The sequence below is a fragment of the Eucalyptus grandis genome, chromosome 4 (assembly GCF_016545825.1).
Source record: "Eucalyptus grandis isolate ANBG69807.140 chromosome 4, ASM1654582v1, whole genome shotgun sequence".
NCBI lineage: Eukaryota > Viridiplantae > Streptophyta > Magnoliopsida > Myrtales > Myrtaceae > Eucalyptus > Eucalyptus grandis.
Genome location: NC_052615.1, coordinates 28,693,694 through 28,721,345, shown reverse-complemented (window position 1 = coordinate 28,721,345; position 27,652 = coordinate 28,693,694). Strand labels below are relative to the sequence as shown.

General features: G+C 41.8%; 5 protein-coding genes across 11 annotated transcripts; 3 read left to right on the top strand and 2 right to left on the bottom strand.

Moving 5' to 3' along the window:
- On the top strand, positions 1-5,576 carry LOC104441666 (calcineurin B-like protein 4). Of its 7 annotated transcripts, none has more exons than XR_724988.3 (11): positions 1-214; positions 1,732-1,842; positions 2,259-2,341; positions 2,474-2,533; positions 2,880-2,988; positions 3,142-3,194; positions 3,731-3,811; positions 3,902-4,018; positions 4,176-4,237; positions 4,712-5,247; positions 5,324-5,576. XR_724988.3 is itself a non-coding variant. In XM_010054843.3 (10 exons), the coding sequence occupies exons 2-9, from the start codon at positions 1,752-1,754 to the stop codon at positions 4,228-4,230; spliced, it is 645 nt and encodes a 214-aa protein (XP_010053145.1). In that variant the 5' UTR covers positions 3-214; positions 1,732-1,751; the 3' UTR covers positions 4,231-4,237; positions 4,712-5,576. The 7 variants fall into 7 exon arrangements, 4 of the variants coding, with proteins under 4 accessions (XP_010053146.1, XP_010053145.1, XP_010053144.1 ...); XR_724987.3 differs by having other exon boundaries at positions 3-214; positions 3,902-4,014; XM_010054843.3 differs by having other exon boundaries at positions 3-214; positions 3,902-4,014; positions 4,712-5,576.
- A 291-nt stretch (positions 5,577-5,867) lies between these two features.
- Positions 5,868-7,770, bottom strand: LOC104443103 (GDSL esterase/lipase 7). The gene is made up of 5 exons (XM_018872685.2): positions 7,422-7,770; positions 7,062-7,189; positions 6,716-6,955; positions 6,201-6,456; positions 5,868-6,109 (listed from the first exon to the last, which is right to left on the bottom strand). Exons 1-5 carry the CDS (start codon positions 7,768-7,770, stop codon positions 5,868-5,870), a joined length of 1,215 nt encoding a protein of 404 aa, XP_018728230.1.
- Positions 7,771-13,528: 5,758 nt separating this feature from the next.
- LOC104441665 (phosphatidylinositol 4-kinase gamma 4) lies at positions 13,529-17,538 on the top strand. Its single transcript, XM_010054840.3, has 2 exons — positions 13,529-15,648; positions 16,863-17,538. Exons 1-2 carry the CDS (start codon positions 14,272-14,274, stop codon positions 17,238-17,240), a joined length of 1,755 nt encoding a protein of 584 aa, XP_010053142.2. The 5' UTR covers positions 13,529-14,271; the 3' UTR covers positions 17,241-17,538.
- Positions 17,539-17,786: 248 nt separating this feature from the next.
- Positions 17,787-18,993, top strand: LOC104441664. Its single transcript, XM_039311148.1, has 2 exons — positions 17,787-18,334; positions 18,438-18,993. The coding sequence occupies exons 1-2, from the start codon at positions 17,901-17,903 to the stop codon at positions 18,592-18,594; spliced, it is 591 nt and encodes a 196-aa protein (XP_039167082.1). The 5' UTR covers positions 17,787-17,900; the 3' UTR covers positions 18,595-18,993.
- A 3,046-nt stretch (positions 18,994-22,039) lies between these two features.
- Positions 22,040-27,304, bottom strand: LOC104441663 (UDP-glucose 4-epimerase GEPI48). The gene is made up of 9 exons (XM_010054838.3): positions 26,821-27,304; positions 26,109-26,158; positions 25,407-25,542; positions 24,435-24,536; positions 24,008-24,235; positions 23,745-23,823; positions 23,134-23,216; positions 22,584-22,675; positions 22,040-22,400 (listed from the first exon to the last, which is right to left on the bottom strand). The coding sequence occupies exons 1-9, from the start codon at positions 27,007-27,009 to the stop codon at positions 22,307-22,309; spliced, it is 1,053 nt and encodes a 350-aa protein (XP_010053140.2). The 5' UTR covers positions 27,010-27,304; the 3' UTR covers positions 22,040-22,306.
- Positions 27,305-27,652: the final 348 nt, after the last annotated feature.

The following is a 27,652-nucleotide window of genomic DNA, read 5'->3' as shown; positions in this document are numbered from 1 at the left end:
ACGCGACGGACTGGAAACGTTGAATTTCCGCGGCCTGCGTCGTTTATAAAGCCAAAATAAAAATAAAAATGCAGGACCCGGAAAGAGGTGCAGGCTAGCAGTACAACTGCCATTCAACTCCAGCAGCTCAGCTCAGCGCACGGCAGAGACGGAGAAGAAGAAGGAGAAGAAGGAGAAAGAGAGAGAGACGGAGCCGGGAGAGCATCGTGCGCAGGTGATCCCTACTGCTAACCCATGCTCGATTTTCTCATGCTACTGTCACGAAAACAGAGTCTTGGCGGTGTTTGTTTGATCTGCTCCAATCTGTTGCTTCTTCCCACTCTTTTTTCTTCTTTTTTTCCATCCTTGTTTTGGTTTTCTTTTTGGGTTTTCAGAGCGTGCCCTTTTTGGGTTATGCATGGAGAGAATCGAACAGTGAAAAGGCGTTGCCTATTCGTCTCGAATGGGATGGGGGTCCTACAGCGTTTTTGAGTTTGGTGAAAAGCCCATAATCTCTGTTTCCTCTGTTAGTGTGCAGTTTCTGCTTCGAATTTGACTTCTTTTCTTTGGTTTGTAATTTGATGGTTCCCTCTACTTCGGGCCCTTTTGCTACTGGAAGTGCTTTCGCAATTTGTAGGCTCAATCGACGGCACTATTGTACAGTGTCACACAAGAGCAAATAGAGGCACTGAGAGCCGGGAAGGCACCGTATGCGGAGACGGGGAGGGACTTATAGCCACCTAGGTTTGGCAGTTCAGCCAAAGTAGTAGTCAAGACTTAAAAATTGCCAGAGTTGATAAGGCTTTTGAAACTTTGCAGATTTGATTACTATAAGGTGCTTTTATGAATTTTTACCAGACGAGGGATTCAGAGAAACTGTTGCCTTTTCTTTTTGGGAAATTGCAGCATCATGTTAATGCATCCCTTATAGTGATTTCGTCTATATGATATTAACATCTCACCACGGTTTAGAAGTCCGAGTAACTTTTTAACATTAAATCACTAACGGTGACTTTTCAAGCACATCAAGTAACGATGATCTATAGAAAAACCTGTCTCTACCAGTCTTCTGTAGTTCACAGGCACATAGAGTTCTAGAATTATCAATAACTGAGAGAGAGAGAGAGAGTTATCTGATTCGTACTTACTCAATAGCAGCTAAATATGATCAAAAAAAGAAAAAATAGCAGCTAAATATGTTTCCAATTATCTCGTTCTGTCAAGCATGTCAATTTTTAGTACAACGAAGATCGTTAATTGTTTTGCTCACTTTTTTTGAACCATTAATGACCCATAATTACAACATCTTTGACTTCCCCAGCTACAACAGCTTAGGCAAGAGGTCCTATATACTGTTTCTAATTATATAATTTGAATCACTGGTTGCCAAGATCATGGTTTCACCCAAATTTCTCTGACCTTCCCTTGCGTATTTATGCACTTGCAATGCCAAAAGAATTCTCCTTCAAGTTATTCTGTCCTTTATCCTGACTTCGCACAAGCCCTACCCCTATAGTAAGCCTTGCTCATTTGAACTTTCTGAAACTTAATTTCTGAAAACCATTCTGTCAGGAATCATATGAACTTTGTCCCCTCGAACCGAGATTAGTTTAAGAGAGACGAACTGGGCACAAGCGTGAAACCTAGGAAGTACTGTCCGCGGGAGATGCTTGACCTCAAGACATGCATGTCTAAGCTCCGAGTCTATAAACCACCAAAGTTTTAAGTCCTCCTTTCTGCTGTTGTCAACAGGCACAACTCTACCTGAAGTTATGCAGTCACTCTTCGGCTGCTTTTGTGTGAGGAAGGGTCAACGAAAAGCTGGTTATGAGGATCCAATCATTCTTGCTTCGGAAACACCTTGTAAGTACGAATTCAAATAGGTAACAGTTTTAGTCACTCGTTCCCCCTTTTAGGTGACACGTAATATAAACAGGTTAGCAAGTCTAGACACCTTGCACTTTTGATGTAACATGGATGTCTTAAGTCTGATGGAATTAGTACACTGGTCTTATGGATGGATATTCAATTTGCAACTTTAATAGCTGCCTAATGCATCTGTATCATGTTCATCTTGTTAGCAATTCTATTTATGCCCTCATCACACAACTGCAGTTTAGATGTTTTATGTACTGTCACCGGCAGTGACATGATACTGTTGCTTCATTTAGCTCATATAACTTGATGGACTGATCAACATTTTCAACAGCTTTTCTCTGGAGATATTTTTTTCCTGTGAAAGACGTGTCATAATCTCCACATTATGATCAATTTGGCAGTTACTGTGAATGAAGTGGAGGCTTTGTATGACCTTTTCAAGAAACTAAGCAGTTCCATAATTGACGATGGTCTTATTCACAAGGTATCCTCTTGCTAATCTAGACTATATCAAGAATTCATGCTTTGCTCTATAAGATAGAAGCACTCCCCTTTAACTTGGTTCCTAGTTCCTATACATCACAAAGACTTACTACCCGTCGATTTGCTTGAACAGGAAGAGTTTCAGTTTGCACTATTCAGGAACAGTAACAAGCAGAATCTTTTTGCAGATAGGGTGAGTGCATATGCTTGTCTTCTTCGTAATCTTTTCCTTTAGGAACCTACTTTCCATCTGTAAGTTCACTCTTCAGTGGATATATTTGTTTCGCTTCTTCTAGGCACATGACATCTGAAATCAAAGTGGAATTCCTTTTGGAATTTGTCAATCAATTGAAATTTCAGACTTATCATGCATAGATCTGCAGATAAGAATCCTGCGGCCTCTGTCATAATTAGCAGTATTTGGGCTTGTCACTATTAATAGCCACTGTACTTATTTTTTCTAGTCGCACACTTGTCTAAAATTTCAGCAAGCATGCCCGTTTATTCTTTAATAACCTTGGCCCGAAACTGACCTGCAGATTTTTGATCTATTCGATGTGAAGCGTAACGGGGTGATAGAATTTGGAGAATTTGTCCGGTCATTAAGTGTCTTCCACCCAAATGCTCCTGAAGCAGACAAAATAGACTGTACGATCCGATTAAGAATCTCCCCTTCTTACTGATTTTTTTTTTTTTTTTAAATCTGAAGCAAACTAGAGCATACAAGAATGCAATTTCTGTGACTCTTGTACTTCAAGATTGATAAGGATTTTCTCTGACTTGGATGACCTTTTCTTGCAGTTGCTTTTAGAATATACGATTTAAGGCAGACTGGTTACATTGAGCGAGAGGAGGTAAATACATGAGCAGTAATCTAATGCCTCTGCCTCTACAGTATCGAGTAGTTATGACAAGCTTCTTACTGTAAAACATGTAAAAGAATTATTTCTTTCGCTTTACAAGGTCTGTGTAATTTGGCTGTTTGGATGCCTTTTCTCAGAAAAATCGGATTTTGCAATGTAGGAGTGGAAATCTTGTTTAAAAGGATATTACACTGTCTCGAAAAATAAAGGTAAAGAAAAAAGGAGAATTTGCTGTTATGACCTGGAATATGATCTTACTTTTTGTTTTTCAACTGGTGTAATCTTCGAATCATAGGTACGAGCAAGTAATAGTAGTTGTTTGACCCAACATGCCAGTCATCCAACCATCTTTCGGCCACCCAAGTTAATTCTGCAGTAGCTTCTCTTACATGTATTGCATGATTGCATCTTTGGTCAAGATCAACTGCAAACTGCTTCAGCTGGCCTGCTTTTCCTCTGACTGTCAAGTTCTGACATCTTGTTATTTAATTTTCCCAACACGCATTGGCTATATCCTAATGCAAAAGTTAAAGGAGATGGTACTGGCTCTTCTTGGTGAATCAGATCTGACACTTTCCGATGACGTTATAGACACGATTGTTTGTAAGGTATGGGACAGACCTGCTCGATTCTGTCCTCAAATTAAATGAAGCGGTCATGTTCTGTTGTTCATGCTCCTGTTTGCCTTGTCTTGACAGGCAATCACAGAGGCAGATACAAAAGATGACGGGAAGATCGATCGAGAAGAGTGGAGAGAGTTTGTGGCAAAGAATCCTTCCCTCATAAAAAACATGACTCTTCCATATCTGAAGTGGGTACTTACTTCATGTATAACTACAGATATTGCGTGCCGTGATCTCACTAAGTCCTTATTTGGTTATTATCTCCATGAACGATGTTGACTTGCATTGTTGAATAACGTGATCCGCAATCCCAAAGCTGCCATTTCTGATTACAGTTTCTACTTTTCAGGGAGGTAACCTTAGCATTTCCAAGTTTTGTGATGAGCAGTGAAGTTCAGGATTAAGCAGAAGGTATTGGTGCAAGACTCCATTTCTGATTAAGTCCAGTAAAACCAACAAAAAGTGATCTTGTGCCACGAGCCATTAAACTCCCTTGGTGCACTAGGTGCAGTACAGAGAAGATGGTTGAAAAAATGTACAGAACTCTGGCTCTGCCGAGCACTGAGTGTCGGACAAAATCATCGTGCAGCTAGAAATCTCACAGCTAATTTCTCCATCAGAATTTTTTATATATGACCAACTCAGATTGAATTAGATTGACATCCAAGTGAACTCAGTTGCTGAGAGAGAACCCAATTTGTTAATCTCTTTGTTGAGCTGGAAGACAAGTGCTGAGTGATTGATACCTTTACAATCATTATTTGTGTGCATCATATCAAAAAGAGATTGGTTGCACAATGCTCACTGAACTTGACGACATTTCTACATCAGTAATAACTTCCTTTTTCTTGATTGTTTGGATTGTTTGGAATGTTGGCGTGTCAGGCTTCGACTGGCAACTGGCTCATCCCACCCCAAGGGTGGCGCCCACCCTCATCCTAAACATGCCCTGTAATCGTTCCATGGCTTTTGGGAGTGGCTTCAAGGGATTGGCAACCCGGAGGTTCTGGTTCAGACACCTTACCAGTTACCACTGTGTCAATTCACTTGAAGTTCGGTAATTAGTTTCTTTCACTGACTCAATACATATTTCTATGATGTCTCTCTTCCACAATGACAATAAATGCCATGAAAAAACCATTTGCACCACTTGATGTTCAACAGACGAAACTATCATATGGACATAACAATAGCCTATTGAAAAGACACGCAGATGAATTTAAGGCAGTTATGTTTGCCTGGGAACATCTTCTACTGTAATTCTATTATAAGTACTCATCAAAAGGGGTGTGCTAATTGATGGAGATATCGATATCGACAAAGTCATGGCAATAAAAGCAGGAGGAGTTTCGAAATTTTAGCTCTTGAAGGAGTCGGACCTGATCCTCCCATGGGACACGGTCGATGCCATCATCAATAAGGTATGTGCAAAATGCTAGACAGCTGCGAATTTATCTGTCATGTAATGGTGAAGCGATGGTTTTACTTTGAGCTCAGACATTCCAAGAAGCAGATAGGAAGAGAGACGAAAAAATCCATCTCGAAGATTGGAGGGAATTTGCAGCTCAGAACCCATCTATACTCAAGAATATGAAAATTCCATATACATCTCTCTCTCTCTCTCTCTCTCGACATGGCATACATCTAAACTAATCAAGACTGTACTCAGGCATTAGACATACATCTGTAAAGAGAGCAGCGGGAGCACTTGTTAGTTGCTCATGGCATTTTATCTGAATTGCTATCGTAATCCTAGTGTCTTCCACTTGGAATTTTTCAATTCGCTTTTGCAGGGACATTACTACCACATTCCCTAGTTTAGAGGTAAGATCATATATCGAAGATGACATGCACCTTACCTAAGAAGAGTTGAATGAGCAAAACTGGAAGCCATCTTTGAGTTTTGTCAGGTAGTCCGATGCTGATCATGAAATACTTCACTCATTATTCGCTACAGACATCCCGATCATAGCAAATGAACAGTAAAAGAAAAAATAGGCAAGTTTGTAAATGAATCCGGCAGGTCCGGCCTATCAAACCTCTATACTAACCATTTGGCCCTATGAACCACCATCTCTTCCAAATTCATTGGATAGCACATCCTCGAGTGCAGGCCGTTCCACACGTTGTCCGCTAAAATTGCATTCACCGCTGCCGTTGGATGGAACTGGTCCCACCAAATATGCCTAGAAGCATTTTCACACGCCATCTCGGATGACAAACACATGATCCAGCCTCTGTACTTGCCTAGCCCGCAGCATGCATCAGTAGTAAAATTGAAACCTGAACCAGAGTTTTAAAACTTTAATTTAAACTTCAAACAGCAGGATAGTTCGTTCAAGTAGAGACAACAGCAACTGGACAATAACCACACCATAATGCTCGTGATTCTTCAGTATGTCCATGGAACCTTGAAACACATCGCAGAAGGTGATGCTCGCGCCTGGGAGTTCCAGACCTAGCCCTTCGACCACGAATCTCATGGCGAAATTGAACTCCATGATTGTGTCATTGATCACGTCCACACACTCCCCGTTTTTGCTCTTGTACTGCCACAGATAGTGAGGAGCGCAACCGATAGGCGGCAATCCCATCACCACAACCTTCCTAGCATACATGTTGTACAAGTTCTGCATCGAGGATCATATACATATTGGCAGTCTCAACAAAACAATCAGTACTAAAACACCCTGAAAATTCAATAAAACACCCTGCTCCTCATCACCTACCAATAGAAATTATAATTAAGCATTACCTTTTGTTGACAAAATTGGGTAGCTTGTGAAATTCAGCCTAAGTACTTAAACACACTGTAATTCTCCCCTCATAGATAAATGCCAGAAAAATTCAAAGGTTATGCATCTGAATGAATTGGGCCACAATATCAACCTTAATTTCCTGCCTTAGCGATGATGCCAAAAAATGGTTGAAACTCCACGGTAAGTACAGGCTCTGCACACCGGACACATTAGGCAAGTAGTAATGTATGTAGTCGTTGATTCCGATCGAGATATAAATCACTGAGCTTGAGATGAGATCAGCCGCAGCGTCCTCTCCCATATTCAAAATGAACTGCTGGCATGTGTCTGCGAATTGCTGGACTTGCTGAGTGAAGGAGACATGTTGACCCTTCATAGGATTGTCAGTCAAAGTCAGTACGCTAGTGATGAGTAAAAATTAGCAAAATTTCATAACATCCATTTTCGTTTCGTGAGAGATGTGATGAAAGTTGTACCATCTCCGATCCGCTCGAGAAGATTAATCCGGCACCAGCAGATGCATAGTTCACTCCATGAATCATATCTTCCACCCGTCCTTGCTGTCCAAGATAACTCGGAACAAATGGAAGACCGAGATACAGAGCTGATTAAAAGAAATCAAGAAGCAGACGAGTAATGAGAAATAAACCTCCACAGATATTTCGAAAGGACATATGATCATCGAAAATTGTTGGGGAAAATGAGATCTCCACAGAATGACTTAAAAAGCGGGACTCTCCATGTCTTTGAGTGCTTGATGAAATTTGAAATTTCTTCACGTCCAAGAAGGGTCATTCAAGAAATCAAAGAAAACCAAGAAAGCGAGGTGAATTTACCGAGGTAGTCGACCGGGATTCGTCCATTGCAGAACCTGCCAGTGGGCTGGTGGGTGTCGAAGTCTCTGCCGTAAGGAAGGCGGTCCGCCCTCGCCAGCGTCCCAAGGAAATTGTTGGTGCCGCAGTCGACGGAGGAGTCGCCAAGAACAAACAGGCCAGGGGCGAGGGGACGTGGGCTCGGGCTAGACGAGGCGTGGACGCCGGAGTTTTCCAGCTGTCCTTGACCAGAAGCTGAAGGAGAAGGCGATGGAGCAGGGCTCGATTGTGGCGAGGGGAAGGACGTGCACGGCGAGAAAGCGGTGGAGACGAGGGCGAGGGAGAAGAGAGAGAGTCGGAGATCCATCGACATTGTTCGTCACGTTCTACGCAGAGAGAGAGAGAGAGAGAGAGAGAGAGGAAGGCAGGTTAAATTGGCGGGAAGAAGCGGCAGTTAAAGTAGTTAAAGGGAAGAACGGCCGAAAGAAACGATATTTGGCTCGACTCATTTCAGTTTTATGCAATCTTGGATGATTTCATTATTACCAAATCAACCTTTGAGAGCTCGCTCATGTTTTTTTCTTTTTTTTTCAAAATAGTTCTCTTTTCATTTCAAGTAGTAACAGTAGAGGGACAACCCAAATGGGCTTCAAAACAAAGAACGTCCAAAAGGGATTGAGGGGGCCGGGATATCCAATTCCTAGGTAGAGATTGACATTCCTAGGTAGAGATTGACAGAGCTGAGTTTTTGCAACCCAATCCGCGGTTTTATTTAACTCTCTCAACTCATGGATAAGATTTAAACCTGGATCGGAGTTTATCACGGCCCGGCCCATCTGAACAATGTAGCTGATTTCCTAAGGGGGGGAATCTATTTCCAAGATCATCCGAACTGATGTGGAACAGTCACATGCTATAACTACCCCACGTGACCCTTCTTTCTTCCTCCACTTTGCTGCTAGATCCAGACCCTCACATACCGCTAGGGATTTTGCGTGCAAGGGAGATTGCGCTTTGACTGAGTGAGAGCTCGCTCATGTTACACGTGGGGAAGTCGAAGTACTATTATTTCAGGATATTGTCAACTTTAAATCAACAATCGCACTGGTCTAAGGATGCATATCCTTCTAATTTTCTCATATATTAGATCTTCTTTTCTTGAATTTTCTGTGAATTCTATTTCTTGCTAAGATCTGCAAATTCGAGTTGCGGGAGAAAGAAAGTTGCAACCCACGCAAGACGTCTTGCAACAAAAGTGAATTTTCACAATGCTCGGAATGCCATTCAAATTGAGTCCTCGAATTGTGATTGAGCGCTTAAACATCCAATTCTGACATGAAAAATCCCATATTCGAATTTCTATGTCACACTCATAGTAACGTTATAGGCACGTCCTTCATGGGTTATTTCCGCCTCTCACCCGATCGTCATATTGCACAATATGTTTTTAATAAAATCAGCGTTGAGAGTTATTTTTCAGCCCGACATCAAAACGACTTTCGAATAAAATATACAACCGCGCACTTTGCCGGTGAGAAAAGACTTAAAAAAAAATAAAACAAAAACAAAAAAACTTAAATTTGATGCTGCAGAATGAAGTGCCATGAGCTAGAGGTGATCAGCGAGCGACGCTGGGCCGGGCCAAGCCCTTATGTCGGGCCTAAAATGTTGTCCAAGTCCGCCCATAATAAAAAATTTATGCGTAAAACCATCAGAACAGGCCGTGCTGCCACGTGCCCAATTGGGCCGGCCTTTTGTAATTAAAATCCTTATCCTGCCCTTCGGTGCCCTTTTAGCTAACGTGGCCTAAGCTGATCCGTGGACTGTCATGTAACTCATTTAGACTACTTGGAATTTAATAACTCGTTTTTGATCTGGGCTCCATATTCCCACTTCAGGACGGCATCAACTGAAGGCGCTGCTGAACCGGACCAGAAAAAACCTTAAAAATAACGAGAAAGCGCCAAACGAGGGACAGCTTTCGTCTCTCGCCCAGTCACCGTCCGACACGTCTGCATCTCCGCCGACCGCATCGCCAGATTCCCCCGACGGCCGTTGGAGGAGCGTCGTCTGGAACTTTTTGTTTGGCGGTGCCTTCTTTTTTCTCTCATATTTACTTTTTGTCCGTTGAGTGGCGACAAATGGTATTTTCAGTTTTTGCCGTTGAACAGTCGGCTGATTTGGCCAAATGGGAAAATTGATAATTTTGAAGAGAGTTTGAGAAGTGAGAGCCAAACACAGCATTTCAAAACCATATATTAAGCCCAAAAAAAAAAAAAAACTATATAAAGCAGTAAAATGAAACTCTTCGTGAGCCAAAGCATTAATATTCTTTTATTACTAGAAAAGCAAACAACTCGTTCTTCATTGACCTAAAACCGCGTCAACTTTGCAATTGAAATAAATATATAGCAAAAGCTTCAGGAGTACACTTCTCAATTCTCTTTGTTGCGTGCGCGTCTCGTCTAGGTTAGGCCTTAATCACTCTTCGAGGTAAGGACTAAGAAGGCAAATTTTGGGGATGCATTAATCTCATCATTAAGCTTTAATTTCGATTTGAAGTTTGGTACAACAAACTTGGTAGGATCCTAGGACTAGGGACATGAAATCGGGATTGTCAAGCTACCAAAACCATGGTAATTAGATAAGGGATTCATCCATTTACTCATTAGTTATCCTCAAAATGCCACTTATGGAACTTTGTAATGGTTGAGCAATTGGCTTATCATCAAAATGGTAGGAGTCAGATTGACCCTCTTCCTTACTCTGCTTCAATTCGTATTCGATGTGCATGGATAGGACACGCCTCTTATTATTATTATTAATATTATTATTAGTATTATTATTATATATGCCAGGTAATCTTGGACTCAAAAGAGCTCGAGTTTCCACCCAAAAAAAAAACATTATATACCTACATCCATCGCAACTACGCAATCTATCACAATCACTAGATTTTGGTTTTGGCTACTACCGGGTAAACAGGTATAGTAGCCTCCCGTACCTGAAGTGAGTGAGGATGGGTTAAATGCCCACAGCTGAGTTGACGCGTCTTATGGCACTATCCTCAACAACAGGTTGATCTAATTCCCCTGGTTGAGAATAGTACCGTAAGAATAGGGTTTGAATCTTCCTTTCAGTATTTGGTCAAAACTCGAGACATACTCAATAATGTCTGTGTCCCCGCGTGTACGACCCGTTCAAAAATCCGTTCCCCTACTTCTAGGAAATTGACTTTGCTCTTCATTGTCCTAGAGTCTCATGATGTCACCACTTGACGGTAGTAAAAAGACCGTTAGGCAAGGACTGATTAAAGAAGACAATGATAGATAGGGCCCCATACGCCACATGAAGGGCCATGATAGTGCTCAACGTCCATGTTCAAAGCAGTCCCCACTTGTTGCTTCTGCCATCGCAGGTCTTGCGCCTCTTTTCTTTCCCCTTACTTTAAAATTGAATTTGAAGCTTAGACCATCTAAGTTCAATTTAACTTCCCCAAAAACAATCATGCCGAAAGGGCCTTGTGCGCACGCATCTCTAACTCCTTTTCATTGAATGACTGATGACTGGGGCAAATGAACTTGCGATGCAATTCTCAATGTTTTCATCCATCCCTAAACTCACCTTTTTTTCCTCCCTTTTTGGCCCACCAAAGCGGATTCGTTCATTATTACGAAAACCCATTTTGTCCATTGCGATTGCTTTTGCGCCTGTCAATTCTTTCGAGGAAACCTCTTGGAGGAGGTTTGGGCAAAACATCAGCTTTGCATCGATGGCATATCATTCATCAGTCGGGCTTAGTTAATCCCACCCTGGAAAGTGTTGATGATCATGCCATCCTCTTTTATTCTTTTAAAGATGAAGAAGCTTGATAAGAGGTGAGTGAATTTTACGACCGGATCGAAATTATTGTGAAAGATCCAAACATGAAATTATTTGCAATTAGTGATGAGGAGAGCTGCGCCCGTGCTGCATGTCTAATAACCACACATAATCCATTTCTTAATCACCAAATCAATCTTATAGATTTTTAAATAAACGAGTCTCTATGCTCGAGCTCTGGATTATTAAGGGAAAAAAAATCAATCTCATGAGATCAGTGTGCATACCATGCTTAAATCTGTTGAACCAATATCCAAAGTTGTGAAGAAAGCAGAGGAGATGGTTGTTATCAATTAAAGTATCAACAATTCATGCGCAAAAGTATGATGCTCTTCCTCTTAAACATAATCCTATATTTGTAATCTCGGTACATAAAAAGAAAAAGTAAACAGGTTAATTTGCAAGCTCTTTACAGAAGATAGAATTCTATAATTTCCGCGCACTTCATTTGTTGACTTAGCCGATGCTCCATAAGGATTAAAAGAATAAGTTCTTGATCACATCAAAATAGAGATATCAAAGAGAGTCTTAAAGCAACTTTGTCAGAAAAACATTAAAGTTGATTTTAAAAATGTAAATGTGTTATTTAATGTGGACATGCGTGTTATAGGTCCGTGCGGACCGGTTGCTAACAAGATCCGATATAAATGCAAGTAATAATCCTAAAGCATCTGCTTCCTATCTATATTAAACTCAACTTATCTAATGCACTTTTAATAAAAGTTTTTGGAATGATTTTATAGTAATTGCTAGATGCTTTGTGCCGCTCGTGGTAGAGAGCACTATGCATAGGGGATTTTCAGATCAAGAATTGAAGATCACATATTCAAATCTCATTAATTGCGTAGAGATTGCTTTTTAGAGGCTAAAACGGAACCTATAGAGCGTTTCATGAGCCTCCACACAAGAAGACCTCCTAACTCGTGCCCTTACAAAATAAAAGGGTAACTATCCATGCATCCAACCAGCAATGAGGGCCAGTATGCGATGGGTACACTTGTCAAAATTCACATTCACAACACTCGTTGAAAATTTGCAAAACACTTATATTTTCCATCCTAATTACGAAATCTGCTTAGCAGTTAAGGAACATATTTGTTCATAAAATTAGGCACATGGTACAAGTTCAATAACCCGAAGCACCGAGAAGCATTTTTTTTTTTTTTGTCGGGAACATATGTTCGAGTCTCGATTCACATCTCTAACTCGAGCCTTGCCTACGGAAGATGGGTAACAAAAAGAAAGAAAAATTTCATCCTCGATGCATAGCTAATTAGCAAGTCCTAATAGATAAGCACTTGGTGTAATTATTATAATTATTACATTAGAATGCCGGAGGAAGTGGATTCTAGCTGTTGCCCAAGAGAAGCCATTTCGAAGAGAACATCAATGCACGAGGCGATTCTTGCAAGACAGAAAGGACAGATGTATACATAAGGATGCGCATGATTAGGGGGACAAAAGCGGTATCTACTTTTAAAGATTTGTAATGTGGACGTTGGACCCTTTCCTGTAGCTAAGGCACAAAACGAGGTCCAATGAACCTAAACCTTGCGGAATCATTTTTTTTTTTATAATCTCCTTGAATGATTCTAATGGTACTTTTATTATAATTGATTCCGAGAGATATAAAAGAAAAGAATATGGTTCTCACGTTCGAGCCATTTGGCCCAAGATAGCGATAGGAATTTTTAATAATGATATACACGCGTTGTTTTCTCCCGATACCCAAAAGACTTAATAACACACGTACCAATCTAATTCTTTTGTCGGCATGGCCCTTTTATCTGGTAGAAATTATCGAGTCTTCCTACTGGAAATGAATAATAATCTGAGCCAAAAAAAAAAAGGAAGACGTCCTTCCTTTTTTTCCGGAAGATAATGCAACTGCCCGTAAATAGCTAATTCCGTGGGCTTTGCGTGTTAATTAAAAATAGCATCACCTCCCAAGCAAGAAAATCTTTTAAAAAAAAAAAAAAAAAGTAAGAAAGAAGGGAAAAAAGAAAGCGATAATTCCACGGGGGCATTTCGGTAACTTTCAACCCAACAAACTCCCACCCTCCCCCTTCCTTCCTCCTTCCGTGAAGCTGCAGTTGCAGCCTCTTCGATGAAAACGTCCGTTAACACACGGTTAAAAAAGAAATAAAAACACAGTAAAAAAAAAAAAAAACAAACAGAGCACTCCAAACGCGCTGTCGTTTAAAATGGGGACACGATTCCGTCAGAGTCGTCGGGTCAAAGCTTCCGTGTCCGTGAAGGGGGCCAACGGCTACATTACCGCTCTCTCTTTTCTCTCTCATCTTTCTCTCTCTCTCTCTCTCTCTCTCTTGCGCATCGGCGACATTCCTATCGGAACAGGAAATCTCGGCGAAATGATCGCGCCGTTGGGATCGACGACCCTCTAATCTTGGCAACCGCTGTATCTCACCAGCGATCGATCGCGATCGGGCCCATTTCCGAATCATCGCCTTTCCCCCTCTCTCTCTCGATATAAGACCCTCGCCATCCGCCCTCTTCTCCTTCGGTTCTTTCCCTCATGGTTAGAATCCCGCTCTCGCTCTGAACGCAAGAAGATCAAAGGAAAGGGCTTTTTGCTTCCTCTTGGTCCCGGAATCGCTCGGTTCACCGTTGGTGAATTGAGGGAAAAGGGGTTTGGTTTGTGGGTTTCCTTTTTTTTTTTTTTTTTTTTAATTTCTGGGGATTTGTAGTGGAAGCATTGGAGGAAGGGGGTTTGGTTTTGGATTTCTTTGGGGGCGATTAGCTGTTCTTTTTTCTTTTTTCTTTTTTCTTTTTCGTTTCTTTCGTGTAGAGAGCGCTTCTGGGTTACTGGTCTTTCAATCGATTCGATTGAAGGGCCCTCATGGAGGTGAGAGGGTGAAAGGGTGCTTGTATAGTTGTACATCAAATGTGTAGAGGCGTTTAGGTGGAGAAGAAAGAGGGGATTTTGCGGGTTTCTTGAGGCGGCGGCACCCGAAAGAATTTGCATCGAAAGATGTCTGCAGCCGACGTCGCCTTGAGCCCGGCTCGGGATGGGTCGATCGGGTTCCCCGGGTATTGTCGCACGAGCCGGAATTGCCGCAACTCTTGCGACTCGATCCTGGTGTACCTCACTGCCGTGGGTTCTGTCACTTCTGTGATCATAATGCGCATCCTGGAGTTGGACTCGATCGCTTCGGTGAAGCTGAGGATCCAGACGTGCAAAGGGTTTGTGGTGAAGAAGCAGAAGCTCGTGTACGGAGGCAGAGAACTGGCGCGGCAGGATTCTCTTGTTAAGGACTATGGCGTCACCAGTGGGAATGTTCTGCATTTGGTTGTCAAGCCTTCGGATATTTTAGTCATCAGCGTTAGGACCGTTAGTGGGAAGGAGTTTGAGTTCCATGTGCGTCGTCATCGGAACGTGGCTTATCTCAAGCATCGGATAGCCAAGAAAGGGAAAGGCTTTGTTGATCTCGAGAGCCAAGAACTCTTCTGCAATGGCGAGAAGCTTGAGGACGAGAAACTTATCAATGACATCAGTAATAATAAGGATGCTGTGATCCACTTGCTGGTCCAGGAATCAGCAAAGGTCAAACCTAAGCCCATTGAGAAAGATTTTGAACTTTCTGTCGAGGCAGCAAAACCAAACGTGACTACCACAGATGGAGACAAATCCTCAGTGGAGGTTGCGGTTGTTGCTGGGGAGCCACCGCGATTGGGTAGAAATTTTTCACTTGATCCAATCATCGGCAATCCTAGGGTCACACTGTCCTTGGTCATAGGGAATATGATCGAGGCAACTTCTGATGGCTTGAAGAGTGGCAATTCACCTATTAGGTCAAGCGAGGGCACAGGAGGAGCTTACTTTATGCCGGACTCGTCTGGCGACAAACTTGTTTCTGTTTTCAAGCCTATTGATGAAGAGCCAAATGCTGTGAATAACCCTCAGGGACTGCCTGTTTCATCTGATGGCGAAGGTCTGAAAAGAGGGACAAGGGTCGGTGAAGGAGCACTGAGGGAAGTTGCCGCCTACATATTAGATCATCCAAGAAGTGGGCCCCGCATCTTAACCGGTGAAGTAATGGGCTTTGCTGGTGTGCCTCCAACCGTGATGGTTCAGTGTTTGCATGAAGGGTTTAACCATCCTGATGGTTATGAAGGCACAGCGAAGAACATAAAGACTGGGTCTCTGCAAATGTTTATGGATAACAACGGAAGTTGTGAAGACATGGGTCCTAGGGCTTTTCCTGTGGAGGAGGTCCACAAAATTAGTGTGCTGGATATCAGGATGGCAAATGCTGATAGGCATTCTGGCAACATCTTGATTAGCAAGGATGAAGAGGGTCAGACTGTTCTCATACCAATTGACCATGGATATTGCCTGCCTGAGAGTGTGAGTACTTCCATCTGCTTCTATATACTTAACTGTTTCACCTTATAGTTATTCATTGGTAATTCATGGCGTGGTTGTTTCAATTTAGTCCATGGAGTCGTTAATTGTATTATAATATTTTCAAGGGATCTCATGGATTCTTACGCTACGGTAATTTCAATTCATTGGTAATTCATGGCGTGGTTGTTTCAATTTAGTCCATGGAGTCGTTAATTGTATTATATGATAATTTTTTTGTATATTTTCAAGGGATCTCATGGATTCTTACGCTACGGTAATTTCAATTTGAGGAGAAATGAAGTTGTAGTTTCCTTAGCTTATGTGGATGCATGTGAAACGGAGTTGTTTCCCTGTGGTTTCCATCTATTTTCCATTTCACCAGATAAATGAAGAAAGTATTTCCCAATGATGCCATTTTTTGGGTTTTCTTCTCTTCTGTTTATCGAAACCAAGTATTAAGACTTTTAATTCTCATCAGGGCTCAGTGTAGGTATGACCTTGAGTCCTATTTTTTATTGCTAGTAACTACTTCACCTATGTGAATGGTGTTCGTTATGAAACCCCGTATGTTATTTTAGGGCAATAATATATTTGCAGCACATTTCAATAGAATTTCCTCTGCCCAATTATTTAGTATGTGCTGCAATAAGCAGAAAGGTTCCGTGTTGATGGATGTGAGTGGTTATGGAATCCCAGTGGTATTTTGAGGACAGGGCTTATTTGTGGAATATCTAGATAAGATTTGCTTCGCTTGATTACCATTTGAAAGATCAATCATATGTAGGTTCCATGTCGATGTTTAACCCGAGAACTGGCATAGCTAATTTGATATTCTCATTTCATAGAGATTGTCTGTCACATTTTTTTTACTCCAAGACTAAGACTGACTGAATCAGATTATGATGATCGTTTCTCTGTAAACAATGTTCTAGGCTGCGAGCTTTTTCATTTTAAATGTTCTCTGTTAAATGCAGCATTGCCTGAAACTGCCTTTAGTATATGTGAAACACAATTTCTGCGTACTTGTGTAGTTTTTTTTTTTTTTTTTTTGGGGGGTTACATAAGTGTTTAGATTTTGTGTGAAGGTACAGTTTTGGCACACACAATTTGACAAGTTTGCTGAATGAGCCCCTTGTGCATTCTTTTCTCATTTTGTCTGCTGCCAAACCCGTGTTCCTCCATGCCTAACATGCATCCGTTCCCCTGTTCTACAGTTTGAGGATTGCACTTTCGACTGGCTGTACTGGCCCCAAGCTCATCAACCCTACTCTGCCGACACCGTCAACTACATAAAATCCCTCAATGCCGAGGAAGACATAAAACTCCTCAAGTTCTACGGCTGGGACATCTCGCCCAAGTGCGCTCGCACCCTCCGCATATCCACCATGCTCCTGAAGAAAGGGGTCAAGAGAGGCCTCACCCCGTTCGCCATCGGGAACATCATGTGCAGGGAGACGGTGAACAAGGTGTCTGTGATAGAGGAGATGGTCCACGAGGCTGAGGACTGCCTGCTCCCCGGGATGAGCGAAGCCGCCTTCCTTGAGGCCCTCTCTCTGATCATGGACCGCCGGCTCGACGGGCTGGTCAAGTAACTTAATGTCCGGGTCCGGGTCTTGCTTTCATATATAGGTACATATTTTGTATGTATGACTAAAAAGACCGAGCCGAGTCCTATTTTCGGGTGTGCTTAGCTCGTGTTCGTGCAGCTTGGGATGGCTTATAGAGTTCTTCACGGGCCTGACGCTTTTCGGCTTGTTGCTATGGCTTCTGTCAGCGTCTGCTTGGGAATTCATGTTTGGAAACGTTGAACGGAACAAGTTCGATAGAATATGAATAAAAAGAATCATGTATTTCTCTTATATTCGATCGAATGGAAAGATGGTATTTGCACGAGAGTTGTGTATAGTTTAAGGAATGTGCTATTTGCGCATCTTTGCTAGGCTTCGTTTGTCATTTTTTTTTTTTAAATATTCAAAAGGTCGTATGAATTTCCTCCTTATTAAGGGGGGAAAAAGTATGACCCAAAAATAAAAAAGCAAAAGTGAGAATTTCAACAGAAATTATAAAAAGAAAAATTCGAAAAAATAAAGAAAGAGAAAAAAAAAAAAAAAAAAAAGGTCTCACTTTCACACATACACACACTTTACTTTCAGTCTCACTCCCAACCGTTCCTTCCCAAGTAATATCAGAAAAACTCCCACATCCAAACACCACCACCACCAGCCCTCTCCCTCTCTCTCTCGCTCTAGACAATGGCGAAGCCGCACCGCCGACCGCCGCCGCCGCACGCCTCAGGCGGCCGCACGAACCTGGCGTCGTGCGTGGTGGCGACGATCTTCCTGGTCTTCTTGGTCATCGTGGTCCTCATCGTGTTCTTCACGGTGTTCCGGCCGCGGGACCCCAAGATCTCCGTCAATGGGGTGCAGCTCCCGTCCTTCTCCATGGCCAACAACACCGTCAACTTCACCTTCTCGCAGTACGTGTCCGTGGAGAACCCCAACAAGGCCGTCTTCTCCCACTTCGACAGCTCGATCCAGCTCCTCTACGCCGGCAACCAGGTCGGCTTCATGTTCGTCCCCGCCGGCAAGATCGCCGCGGGCCGCATGCAGTACATGGCCGCCACCTTCGCCGTCCAGTCCTTCCCGCTCTCGGCGAACCCGAACCCGAACCCGAACCCGTCCGCGGCGTTCGCGGATGAGGCGGCCTCCCTGGTGGGGCCGGTGCCGCCGCCGCCGCCGCTGCCGACGGTGACGGACGGGTCCGGGTTCGGGTTCGGGGGCGTGGGGGAGGGCCGAGGGTGGGGCCGACGCTGGAGATACAGTCGAGGATGAAGATGGGGGGAGGGTTAGGGTTTTGCACTTCTTCACGCACCATGTGGAGGCGAGGGCCGATTGCCGGGTGGCCATTGCGGTGAGCGACGGATCTGTGCTGGGTTTCCACTGCTGAACATATCTTCACCCCCCCACGGCGGGGTTCTTGTCTCTCTCTTCTGTCATTTTGAGTTTAAATTTGTTGGGTTAGATCTTAGGTTCTTGTCTTTTTCTCTCTCTCTCTTTCCCCCCTTCTTTTTGAGTTAGAATTTCCCTAGGGAGGGCTTGGAATGAGGCCTTTCTTGCATCTTGGGGTTTGTTCAAGTTTGCGTTGCCCTCTAACCCAAAATTAGCGGAGACAAAGTGTAAGATATTCCAGCTTTTTTTTCTTGGAAACTGTCCTCTGCTGCTCTGCTAGAAATGCAGATTAGCTCTTAGATTTGGACTAAGTTGCGGTTATTTTTATCTACCCTTTTTGTAATTAATACGATGAAGTTGTTCTGAATGTGGAAACTGTGGAGTTGATTGCCATTGAGTAGATCTCAATTTGAGGGTCGATTCCTTTTGGCTGTACGAGTGGTTGTTGGAGGGCGGTGGGGTGGGATATAAAGCGGAGGAGAAAGCTAGGAATTAAGGGATGAGCAATGATGGGGTTTTTGGCTTTTGCTTTTTCGAGTGGGGATTAATTCTGTCGTAAGCGAGCGATGATGCCCATTTCCCTAAAGCAAAGAAAGAAATTGTAATGGGGGTATATGCCTAAATCATGGCTTTCGATTCAACGACAAGAGCACCTCGATTTACTGGAAACTCGGCGACGACTTCGGAGGCTTTGCCATCTGACGTTGGAGGCTGCACGCATAAGGAAGCTATCGATTGGCTTGAGGAAAACCAAATTCCTGATAATAAAAAATAAAAGAGAGTCAAATTTCTTATGGACCCGAATGATTTTTTCCCATGTGAGATTTGTTGGGTTTTTTGTCGCTTTGTGTCCGAAATTCTCCTGTGCGTCCAATCCGGTGGTAATTGAAGGAGGAGGGAAAAGTGGGTGGAAAACAGCGGGAACTGTCTCTCCTCAAAGTACGTGCCCTTTTTTTTTTTTTTTTTTAAATTTAAGTACGTGCCCTTTGAGTAGACTACTTCCTCTCCCTCCATTTTCCAACCTCGTAGTCTTAAATTTATTCCCAATTTATTATCTCTTGTAAAGCAAAGTGATCGCACAGCCCATGATAAATGCGGACCGTGAAAGCATCGGCCCACATGACCCAATTTGCTATTGCCAAGTTAAATTATATACATCGATTAGGGCCGGCCCCGATTGCCTTTCCTGAAATTTTAGTATAGTCGAGCTAAATCATGCGCATGATATTGTCAAGTTGGGTCTGGTTCGGTTCAAGTATTCAGGGTGGTTTGGAATGGCTTTTTGTTTTTTGGAGGAATTGAGATTGAGATTTCGAAACGGAAATCATATGTCGAATGTGGTCGTGGTTTGGGATGCTCTGGTGTTGGTATAACTGGGGTTGAGCTATGTTGTCCGGACACACCCATTTCCTGATTTGAAAAAAATTAAAATAAAAAAAAATGGTGAGATGAGAAAAGAATTAATGATTTCACAAAATAAGGGAAATGACACAAATGGTCATTAAATTTTGACTAAATATGTAATATAGTTCATGAACTTTTTATTTGTTTCATGTGATCTATGAACTTTTGATATATGTTCAATTTAGCCCATAAACTATTGAAAATGTTTAATATTGTCCATAAACTTGAATTAATGAAAGGATAATATTGAAAATTTTCAAATATTTTAGAGATTAAATTTAACATATATCTAAAGTTCATGGATCATATTGAATAAATTAAAGTTTATGGCAACACTACACATTGAGTGAAAGTTTAAGAAATATTCGTGTCATTATCCTATAAAATAATGAAAGCTCATATTGTGCCTTTTATGGCTTCATTTGTTTCGCCAAAAATGAATAATTTAAAAATATTTTCCTAAAAATTACGTTTATATTATTAATAAATTAGGAAAGTACCAAAAGATCGTAAACCTATCACATTGATAAAACCTTTCAATTGGACTAATCTAATGTTAAACCTCATGTAATCATACCAATCGAGTCCATTTGGCTGATGAAGACACTGGTTGTCTTATGTGACACGGCCAATATTGATAAAAATAAATTTTTATTTCTTAATATTTCTTTTGACTTTTTTACTATTTTTTCCTCCTCTTTTTTTTTTATTTTTTATTTTTATTGTGACCGATGAGGGTTGTGGTCCTTGCCTAAGTCATCATCAATCGCAAGCAAGGGCTTGACCCTTGTGGCTAGATAGTGAAAAAAATGACAATAAAAAAATCATAAAAATATTAAAGATTTGTAAAATGTTGTCTATGTTATCACTAATCATCCTACATTGGTTGCACCATGTAAGACAACTGCGTCAACATTAGTAATTTCTGAACAAAATTAGTCGGATGAACTTAATTAACAGAAATGCAAAAGATTTATGCTATCAATCGATCCGATTAAAAAGCTTAGAACTAAATAGGTATTAATGCAATAGACCTAAAACTTTTTGGACAATTTTCCCTATTTTTTTAATGGAAGATGCATCCCTTCATCAGTAATTTTGTGGGTGTTGGCATGAATGAAGATGCTAGGAAGCTGAGAAACGAGTATGGACTTCCAAGTGTCAGCCACGGTTGACCTGATCTCCGTTAGTCATGTGGGGCTCAGAAGATTGGCCATGGCGGTGCTTAATAAAGAAACTTAAAAGGCCAGTGAAGATCATGTGGAGTCGGTGGGATAAGGAGTAGACTATTCGTCACGTAGAGTATTACGCATGTCTAGATGCATTTGTTTCATGCGAAATGGGGAGGATTTTGCGGGCATCAATTAGCTGCAAATGTATCGTGTTGAGAATGCCGGCCCTAAACACAGTTCGGATCGGACACTAACGCGCTCCATTGCGTGTCTTGTAAGCAAATCGTGACGGAAACCAGAAGCCCGCTAAGCCCGCTACAGAAATCCGCAACGCCTATGAAACGAAGGGAATTTGTCTTAGGATCACCTGATGTTTTCCATAAGAAGCTTTTCCTAAGCCCTTCCTTCCAGAGTCATTTTGGACTCACCTGATCTATAGAATAGTAAGTGAACCGGTCCCCATATATCCCACGAAAGAATCAAATTCAAATTCACACATGAAATCAGATTGGTCACTTGAGCTTTGCGAGAGAAAGAAAAGCAGTAGAGGACAAGCTGAAGAACTGTGGCTTTGTTACTTTGCAAAGGAACTCCATTTTTCTCCACGAGAAGTCTTGCTATTGTACCAACAGTTGCATACCATTCTTCCATGGCAATGTTCACTTTAAAAGATTGACATCAGTCATTCCTCATACAAAGAAGAACCAAGAAAAAGAGAAATCTGATGAGGAAACTCTGTTTCCATCAGGTGGAACGTTAAAAACAGCGTACAGGACCAGGTTCGAACCTTCATTTGAAAAACTCATGCGTGAGCTACACCAATTTGCTCCTGCTAGAACATGACAATGGTCAAGAGAGCGAAAGCCAGCCACGAGAATGCATGATGCCATAAGATAGCATTAGAAGTACGTACTGCGCTTTTCCCCCCATAAATATCAAAGTACATCAATTTTGTCAAGTTTGTTCAATAGACTATACAGCCAACTGAACTTGAGATGTAGGTGAAAAGGAACAATGCATCCTTCGTTGGTTAATGATTCTGCAGATACAATGGGAAGAATCTACCTCCAAAGGTCTCTAGGGTAAACGTCCAAAGTAAATCTAAAAAGCAGGTCATATGAGTAATTTCGGCTTTCAATCTGACGTCTCAGGAGATCCATAGCCATAAGGGTTTTGGCTGGCCCAGTTCCATTGATCCCTACACATCTCTTCAATCCCATACTTTGCCCTGCATAGACAATTAACATACAAAAATCAGAATCAATACTGATTTTTAACATTAGATGACACAGGGTTAATGAGAAGCGCAATTCTTATGAAAGTGAGGCTAGTAGCATAAACAATGCAATGTGTTTCAGTCATGTAGTGCAGAACGTTAAATTATATACTGGTCAGATGAATCGGCCCTTACTTCCAATTCAATTCGCGCTCAGCTTTCTCTGTCGAAGCATACACAATTTCCGCATCGCCAGGTCTTCTTCCAGCCATTACAAGAGGAATTTCCTGGAAAAAAAAGTAATCCACACGCTATTACACAAGAGATGATCGAGTAAGTGCCACATGCACTCTGGTAACATTTTCACATGTCGCCAGTCATCTCCCTCCAGTCTCAAATGGTAATTTTTAGTGGCTTTGAGTCATCTTTCCCAAACTAAAAAATCTCCCAGAACGAATTTGTTATGAGGAATAATCAGAAACTTTACAGTGAAAGTCAACCACTTGATCAAGGCTAAAGATAAAAACTTCAGAACCTTCCACAGGACAGATACACCAAAAAAAAGTAGTTGACTTCGTTGTCGAGTCAGTCGAATGCTAAGTAGGTGAATTTGGTCAATAAGCGCGGAAAGTAAATTTTTCTGGCATATGCAATCTGTCTTCTTTCGGCATGCTTTAGCGCAAGGCAGCAAGTGCAAGAAATTCAGTTAAGGAGTACTACACCAGAGCTTAGATGAAAAAAGTACCTTTCCAGATGCCTTCTCAAATGCAGCAACCATCTCCAAAACTGACGTTCCTTTACCTGTTCCTAAGTTGTACACTTCACAACCTGTGAATAGATGCCGATCATAAACACATTATCAAGCTGTGCTTCCAAAAGTTCCTCATTAACTATCGAAAGATAATATAGAAGAGCTATGCTCTCTTTCATCACTGGTCGGAGGAAACTCCCTCCAACCAGGTTCTGAGCGGTGGGTTACAAACTAGCACACTAAATTATTTTGCCAATAAGTACACTTGAAACAATTAATATAGTACATAGACAACAATATTTAGCGCAATGTCTAAAAAGATCACTGCAGATGAAAACAGACATGACTTCACTGTCTGACTATTGTCAAAACACACATGAGCAGACAAATGCTTCTCCAGCACGGATGATCAAGTCGTCAAATGCACATTCATTGTTTCCATAGATCAATTTGTGATGAATATCAGGAGAAAATATCCACAATTCATAATACATCAGAAATTGAAATAACACAGGCAGATTTATCCCTTCCCGTGATCTAAGAAGAACCAAGGATGGGTAGTTTTGCAATTAACCAACATAGAGTGAAAGCATCAGATGACATACCGACATTAGATTCATCGAGTTTGCGTAATGCTGCTATATGTCCATCTGCTAAGTCAACCACATGGATGTAATCGCGGACCTAAAATTGGAAACAACAAGCCATGGCAAGACTATAAAATAAGAATATGCATCACAGCAAGCCCAAAATCACAATCTTTTAACTCCACAATCAGTAAGACATGCAAAGTGCCAGTCCATCACAGAAAGTATAATGCAATTATTCACCATCTCTGTAACTGGACTTTCCAGAGTAAAAGACATACCCCTGTACCATCTACTGTTGCATAGTCATTTCCAAAAACCGTCAGGGCAGGTCGCCTGCCAACAGCAACTTGCTGCACATATGGCATGAGATTGTTTGGAATACCACGAGGATCCTCACCAATGTAGCCACTGGGATATGCACCCACGGGATTGAAGTATCTCAGCAATATGATTTTCCACTCAGAATCCGCTCGGTAGACATCACGACAAATATCTTCGATAATTAGCTAAAAACAGAATACAACAACGAAGGAAAAGGTTTCTGTCAGTCAAATGGCAGAGTGACTGAGCATCACTTTATATAAATAATATGTAGTAGAGCTTACAAGTCAGGATTTAAAATGTCATTTTTGCTTAAAGAAAATTGGCCAGGCGCTGATCAATATAAAGCACCAGATATTGAATGAGGAAAAAAGCAATACAAACCTTGGTTCGTCCATATGGATTCGTAGCACAAAGGGGAAACTCCTCCGTGCATGGGACCTCCTTAGGCCAGCCATAAACTGTAGCAGATGACGAGAAAACAAGCTGGTACAAAGAAAACATATGACATAAACATCAGTTGGGTCCTTCTCTCTGTACTAAGTAACACCAGTTGCAGAAGAACCTTCACAGAACACTGGCAGAAGAAGGATTGACATTTAGGACAGTGCTATGGAGGAAGATAAAAATCCATAAGAAACATCAAATGGTCGATTTTCTTACGGCTGGGGAGATTACTCTCCTTTTCTTTACTGGTTCATGGCAAACCTTAGTAATAACCAACAAACCAAAAAAAAAAGAAAAAAAGAGTAAAGCAATGTCACAATTATAAGTTTACTGCACAAATTCCCTATATAAAACTCCAAATGGACGAGTCATTGAAAACCTATCACTTGTCCTCAGAACTTTCCAGAGGCTAATGTTTCAGTTTTAAGAAAGAGGACAGAGACACTGTAATGAAGGAATTAGCAAGGCTTTGCCACTTGTTAGCACATGGTTAGAAAGGAAGTAGATAAGTGATTACAGTGTAAATTACACTTAAAATGAACAAACAGCTGAGAATCTGGAGAAACTCAACAAACAAGAAACTGCTATGGAGCATGCATGCATGTGGGGCCCACCTCATGTTATGCTATTTTTGACATGGCAGTCCAATAAACCTGGCCAATGACATGGGTTACGGATAACAAATAGCAACTTTTTAATACATGTATATACTAAGATCTACAAGATCACTTGTCGAGATTAAAGGTCTATTATATGTCAGCCTCAATAAGTTAACTCGTTCTCTAGTAAAATAGCCAACAGATCCCCTACAGCAGTTGGTAATAATCTTAGCAAGTTGGAATCTTGTAAGTAAATTCCTCCATGGCTATAGGAATTGACCCCTATCTTTCTCATTTGTATTGCATATACCTTTTTACATTCATGGGAAGCCATCACTTCTAGTAAAGTAATTGTCCCAATAAGATTGTTATCATAATAAAGCAGCGGTTTCTGTACACTTTCGCCGACTGCTTTCAATCCAGCAAAGTGTATGACAGCATCAAACCTGCAAGATTTAAAGGACAAGACAGTTAAGGAATGTTCGCAAGATTAAAATAAGGAGTAAAAGGAAGAACAATGCATTAAAGCACATGAGTTGAACACACTTATGACTAAATTTTCAGAATGATCTTCATTCTTGACATGAATCATCAGATTCTCAGAAATGAAATCGTCCAACAACAATGTCATGGTAAGAAGTTAAAACTACTGTATCAAAATGATCCAATTGGTTAGTAGACAATGAAAAGAAAAAGTCTTTCCAAGGTAAAATATTAGTTTTGCACGAAAGTAGTGGACATCACTTGTCTGCTTATATGTTCTGTGCTAACTTCGGTGTCAAAATGATCCACTCTGTTAGTAGACAATGCAAAGAAAAAGTCTTTCCAAAGTAAAATATTAGTTTTGCACGAAAATAGTGGACATCACTTGTCTGCTGATATGTTCTGTGCTAAGAGGAGCTTTCTATTGGGAAAGAGAACTGAATCCAGTCACGGGCCGACAGAAGCAGAACATTTGTCCCTAAGAGTTGAAAATTACTGTCAAACGAGCAATAGAAACGACAGGCTTTACTTTGTCGAGGCGAATAGTTCCTCGAGGGCTGGTCTGTCACGAAGGTCCATCTGCAAGTGAAGGCATATACACTAATGTCAAGGCCATAGCAGAAATATGTCAATCCCAACATGACAAGGCCAGTGCAAACGGGCTCCGTTAAGACAAATCATCTCAGTCCTAGAACGGAAACCAAACGAACTCACAAAGGGACTTGACCAGAATAGCCATCACAGGTGTTCAACATTAATCCGAATCTTTCATGACTCAAAACAATATGAAACAATTTTTAATCCCGGGCTCCAGCACCATAAAACTGCAGCTTTCAAGCAAGAGTGAAAAAAGTGTACAAGTCGACTGGCAGTAATCAGCACTTAAACAATCACATAACAATTACCCTTTTTTTTCTCCTATCTTTTTCAGAAATTCCGGTGGGGCAATAAGTTTCAATAACATATTTATATGCTGTCAAAGGCCGATAATCAGAGGCCACCAACGTACGTATCCAACGACGAATTTACAATCACACCACACGACGAAAGTATAACTTCAAAAAGAGCCTATAAAAAGCATTAAACTCCAAATTCAAGTAATCATCACTCCGTCCGACAAGAACAAAAGCAAGCGAAAATTTTGCCACCACCAGCCTCCGAAAACCGCACGCGAGAACTTCACCAAATAAAAAAAAAAAACCGTTTTTTTATCTCCAACCAGGGCAGGGCTTTATGCGAACCTTGTGGAAGTCGAGGTTAGGGCCGTACTCGCCGGCGAGCTCCCTGACTCTCCGGACGGCGATTTCCGAGGAGTTGTCCAGGTTGTCGACGACGGTGGCCCGGAAGCCGCCGAGCAGGAGCTGGAGCACGGTGTGGCTCCCAATGTACCCGCAGCCGCCGGTGACGAGGACGCTGGGCTGCGCCGCCATGCCGCCGCCGCCGACGACCCCCGAACGGGAAGGCGGCTAGGAGGAAGCCCGGGCACCGGAGGAAAAAGAAAAAAATTCAAACTTGGTACGAGGGCGAGGGACGAGGAAGGGGTTTGCGCCCGATCAGACAAGGGGATGGAGGGAAACCCGGAAAGAGGCGGCCATTTATAGGGGGCGGAGAGAGAGAGAGAGAGGCGCTCTCAATAGATGAGAGAATAATTGCAGATTGCGCGACGGAGCGTTGAAAGAGATGGAGAGAGAGAGAAGCAGAGAGAAGCAGAGAGGATTTGATTTGAAAGAGGATTTCGAACAAAAAAAAAAGGCAGAAATGCTCTCTTGCCCTTTTTTTAAGTTGTGCTTTTTGATTGGCGACGATGACGGAGCACGCCTCCACGTGACCATGAGATTCCTGTTCATCTAGCGAAAAGTGATACCAGGTACGCGATTAGGTTTTACGTGACTTGGATCGTGCGGCCCCCGATGTAATAATCTCCTAGATTAGTCTCGATGAAACCTAAGCGCACCCGGGTTCGGGTCCATAAACAATGACAATTACCCCGTCCAATGTGAATTCAGTTTTCGAGTCATTTGGATAGTGATATTTCTTCTTTAGAATGTTCTCGCGATATATATAATCACGACC

Coding starts and splice junctions, on each gene's coding strand:
- LOC104441666 (XM_010054843.3), top strand. CDS start 1,752: ATGCAGTCACTCTTCGGCTGCTTTTGTGTGAGGAAGGGTCAACGAAAA. Junction 2,342..2,473: donor ACGATGGTCTTATTCACAAG/GTATCCTCTTGC, acceptor TTGCTTGAACAG/GAAGAGTTTCAGTTTGCACT. Junction 2,534..2,879: donor AGAATCTTTTTGCAGATAGG/GTGAGTGCATAT, acceptor ACTGACCTGCAG/ATTTTTGATCTATTCGATGT.
- LOC104443103 (XM_018872685.2), bottom strand. CDS start 7,770: ATGTCGATGGATCTCCGACTCTCTCTCTTCTCCCTCGCCCTCGTCTCC. Junction 7,190..7,421: donor AATCCCGGTCGACTACCTCG/GTAAATTCACCT, acceptor TCTTTTAATCAG/CTCTGTATCTCGGTCTTCCA. Junction 6,457..6,715: donor CGCTAAGGCAGGAAATTAAG/GTTGATATTGTG, acceptor TCCTCGATGCAG/AACTTGTACAACATGTATGC.
- LOC104441665 (XM_010054840.3), top strand. CDS start 14,272: ATGTCTGCAGCCGACGTCGCCTTGAGCCCGGCTCGGGATGGGTCGATC. Junction 15,649..16,862: donor GATATTGCCTGCCTGAGAGT/GTGAGTACTTCC, acceptor CCTGTTCTACAG/TTTGAGGATTGCACTTTCGA.
- LOC104441664 (XM_039311148.1), top strand. CDS start 17,901: ATGGCGAAGCCGCACCGCCGACCGCCGCCGCCGCACGCCTCAGGCGGC. Junction 18,335..18,437: donor AACCCGAACCCGTCCGCGGC/GTTCGCGGATGA, acceptor GGCGTGGGGGAG/GGCCGAGGGTGGGGCCGACG.
- LOC104441663 (XM_010054838.3), bottom strand. CDS start 27,009: ATGGCGGCGCAGCCCAGCGTCCTCGTCACCGGCGGCTGCGGGTACATT. Junction 24,537..25,406: donor CTTCCCATGAATGTAAAAAG/GTATATGCAATA, acceptor TCTTTGTACCAG/CTTGTTTTCTCGTCATCTGC. Junction 23,824..24,007: donor CAACAGTAGATGGTACAGGG/GTATGTCTTTTA, acceptor TTCCAATTTTAG/GTCCGCGATTACATCCATGT.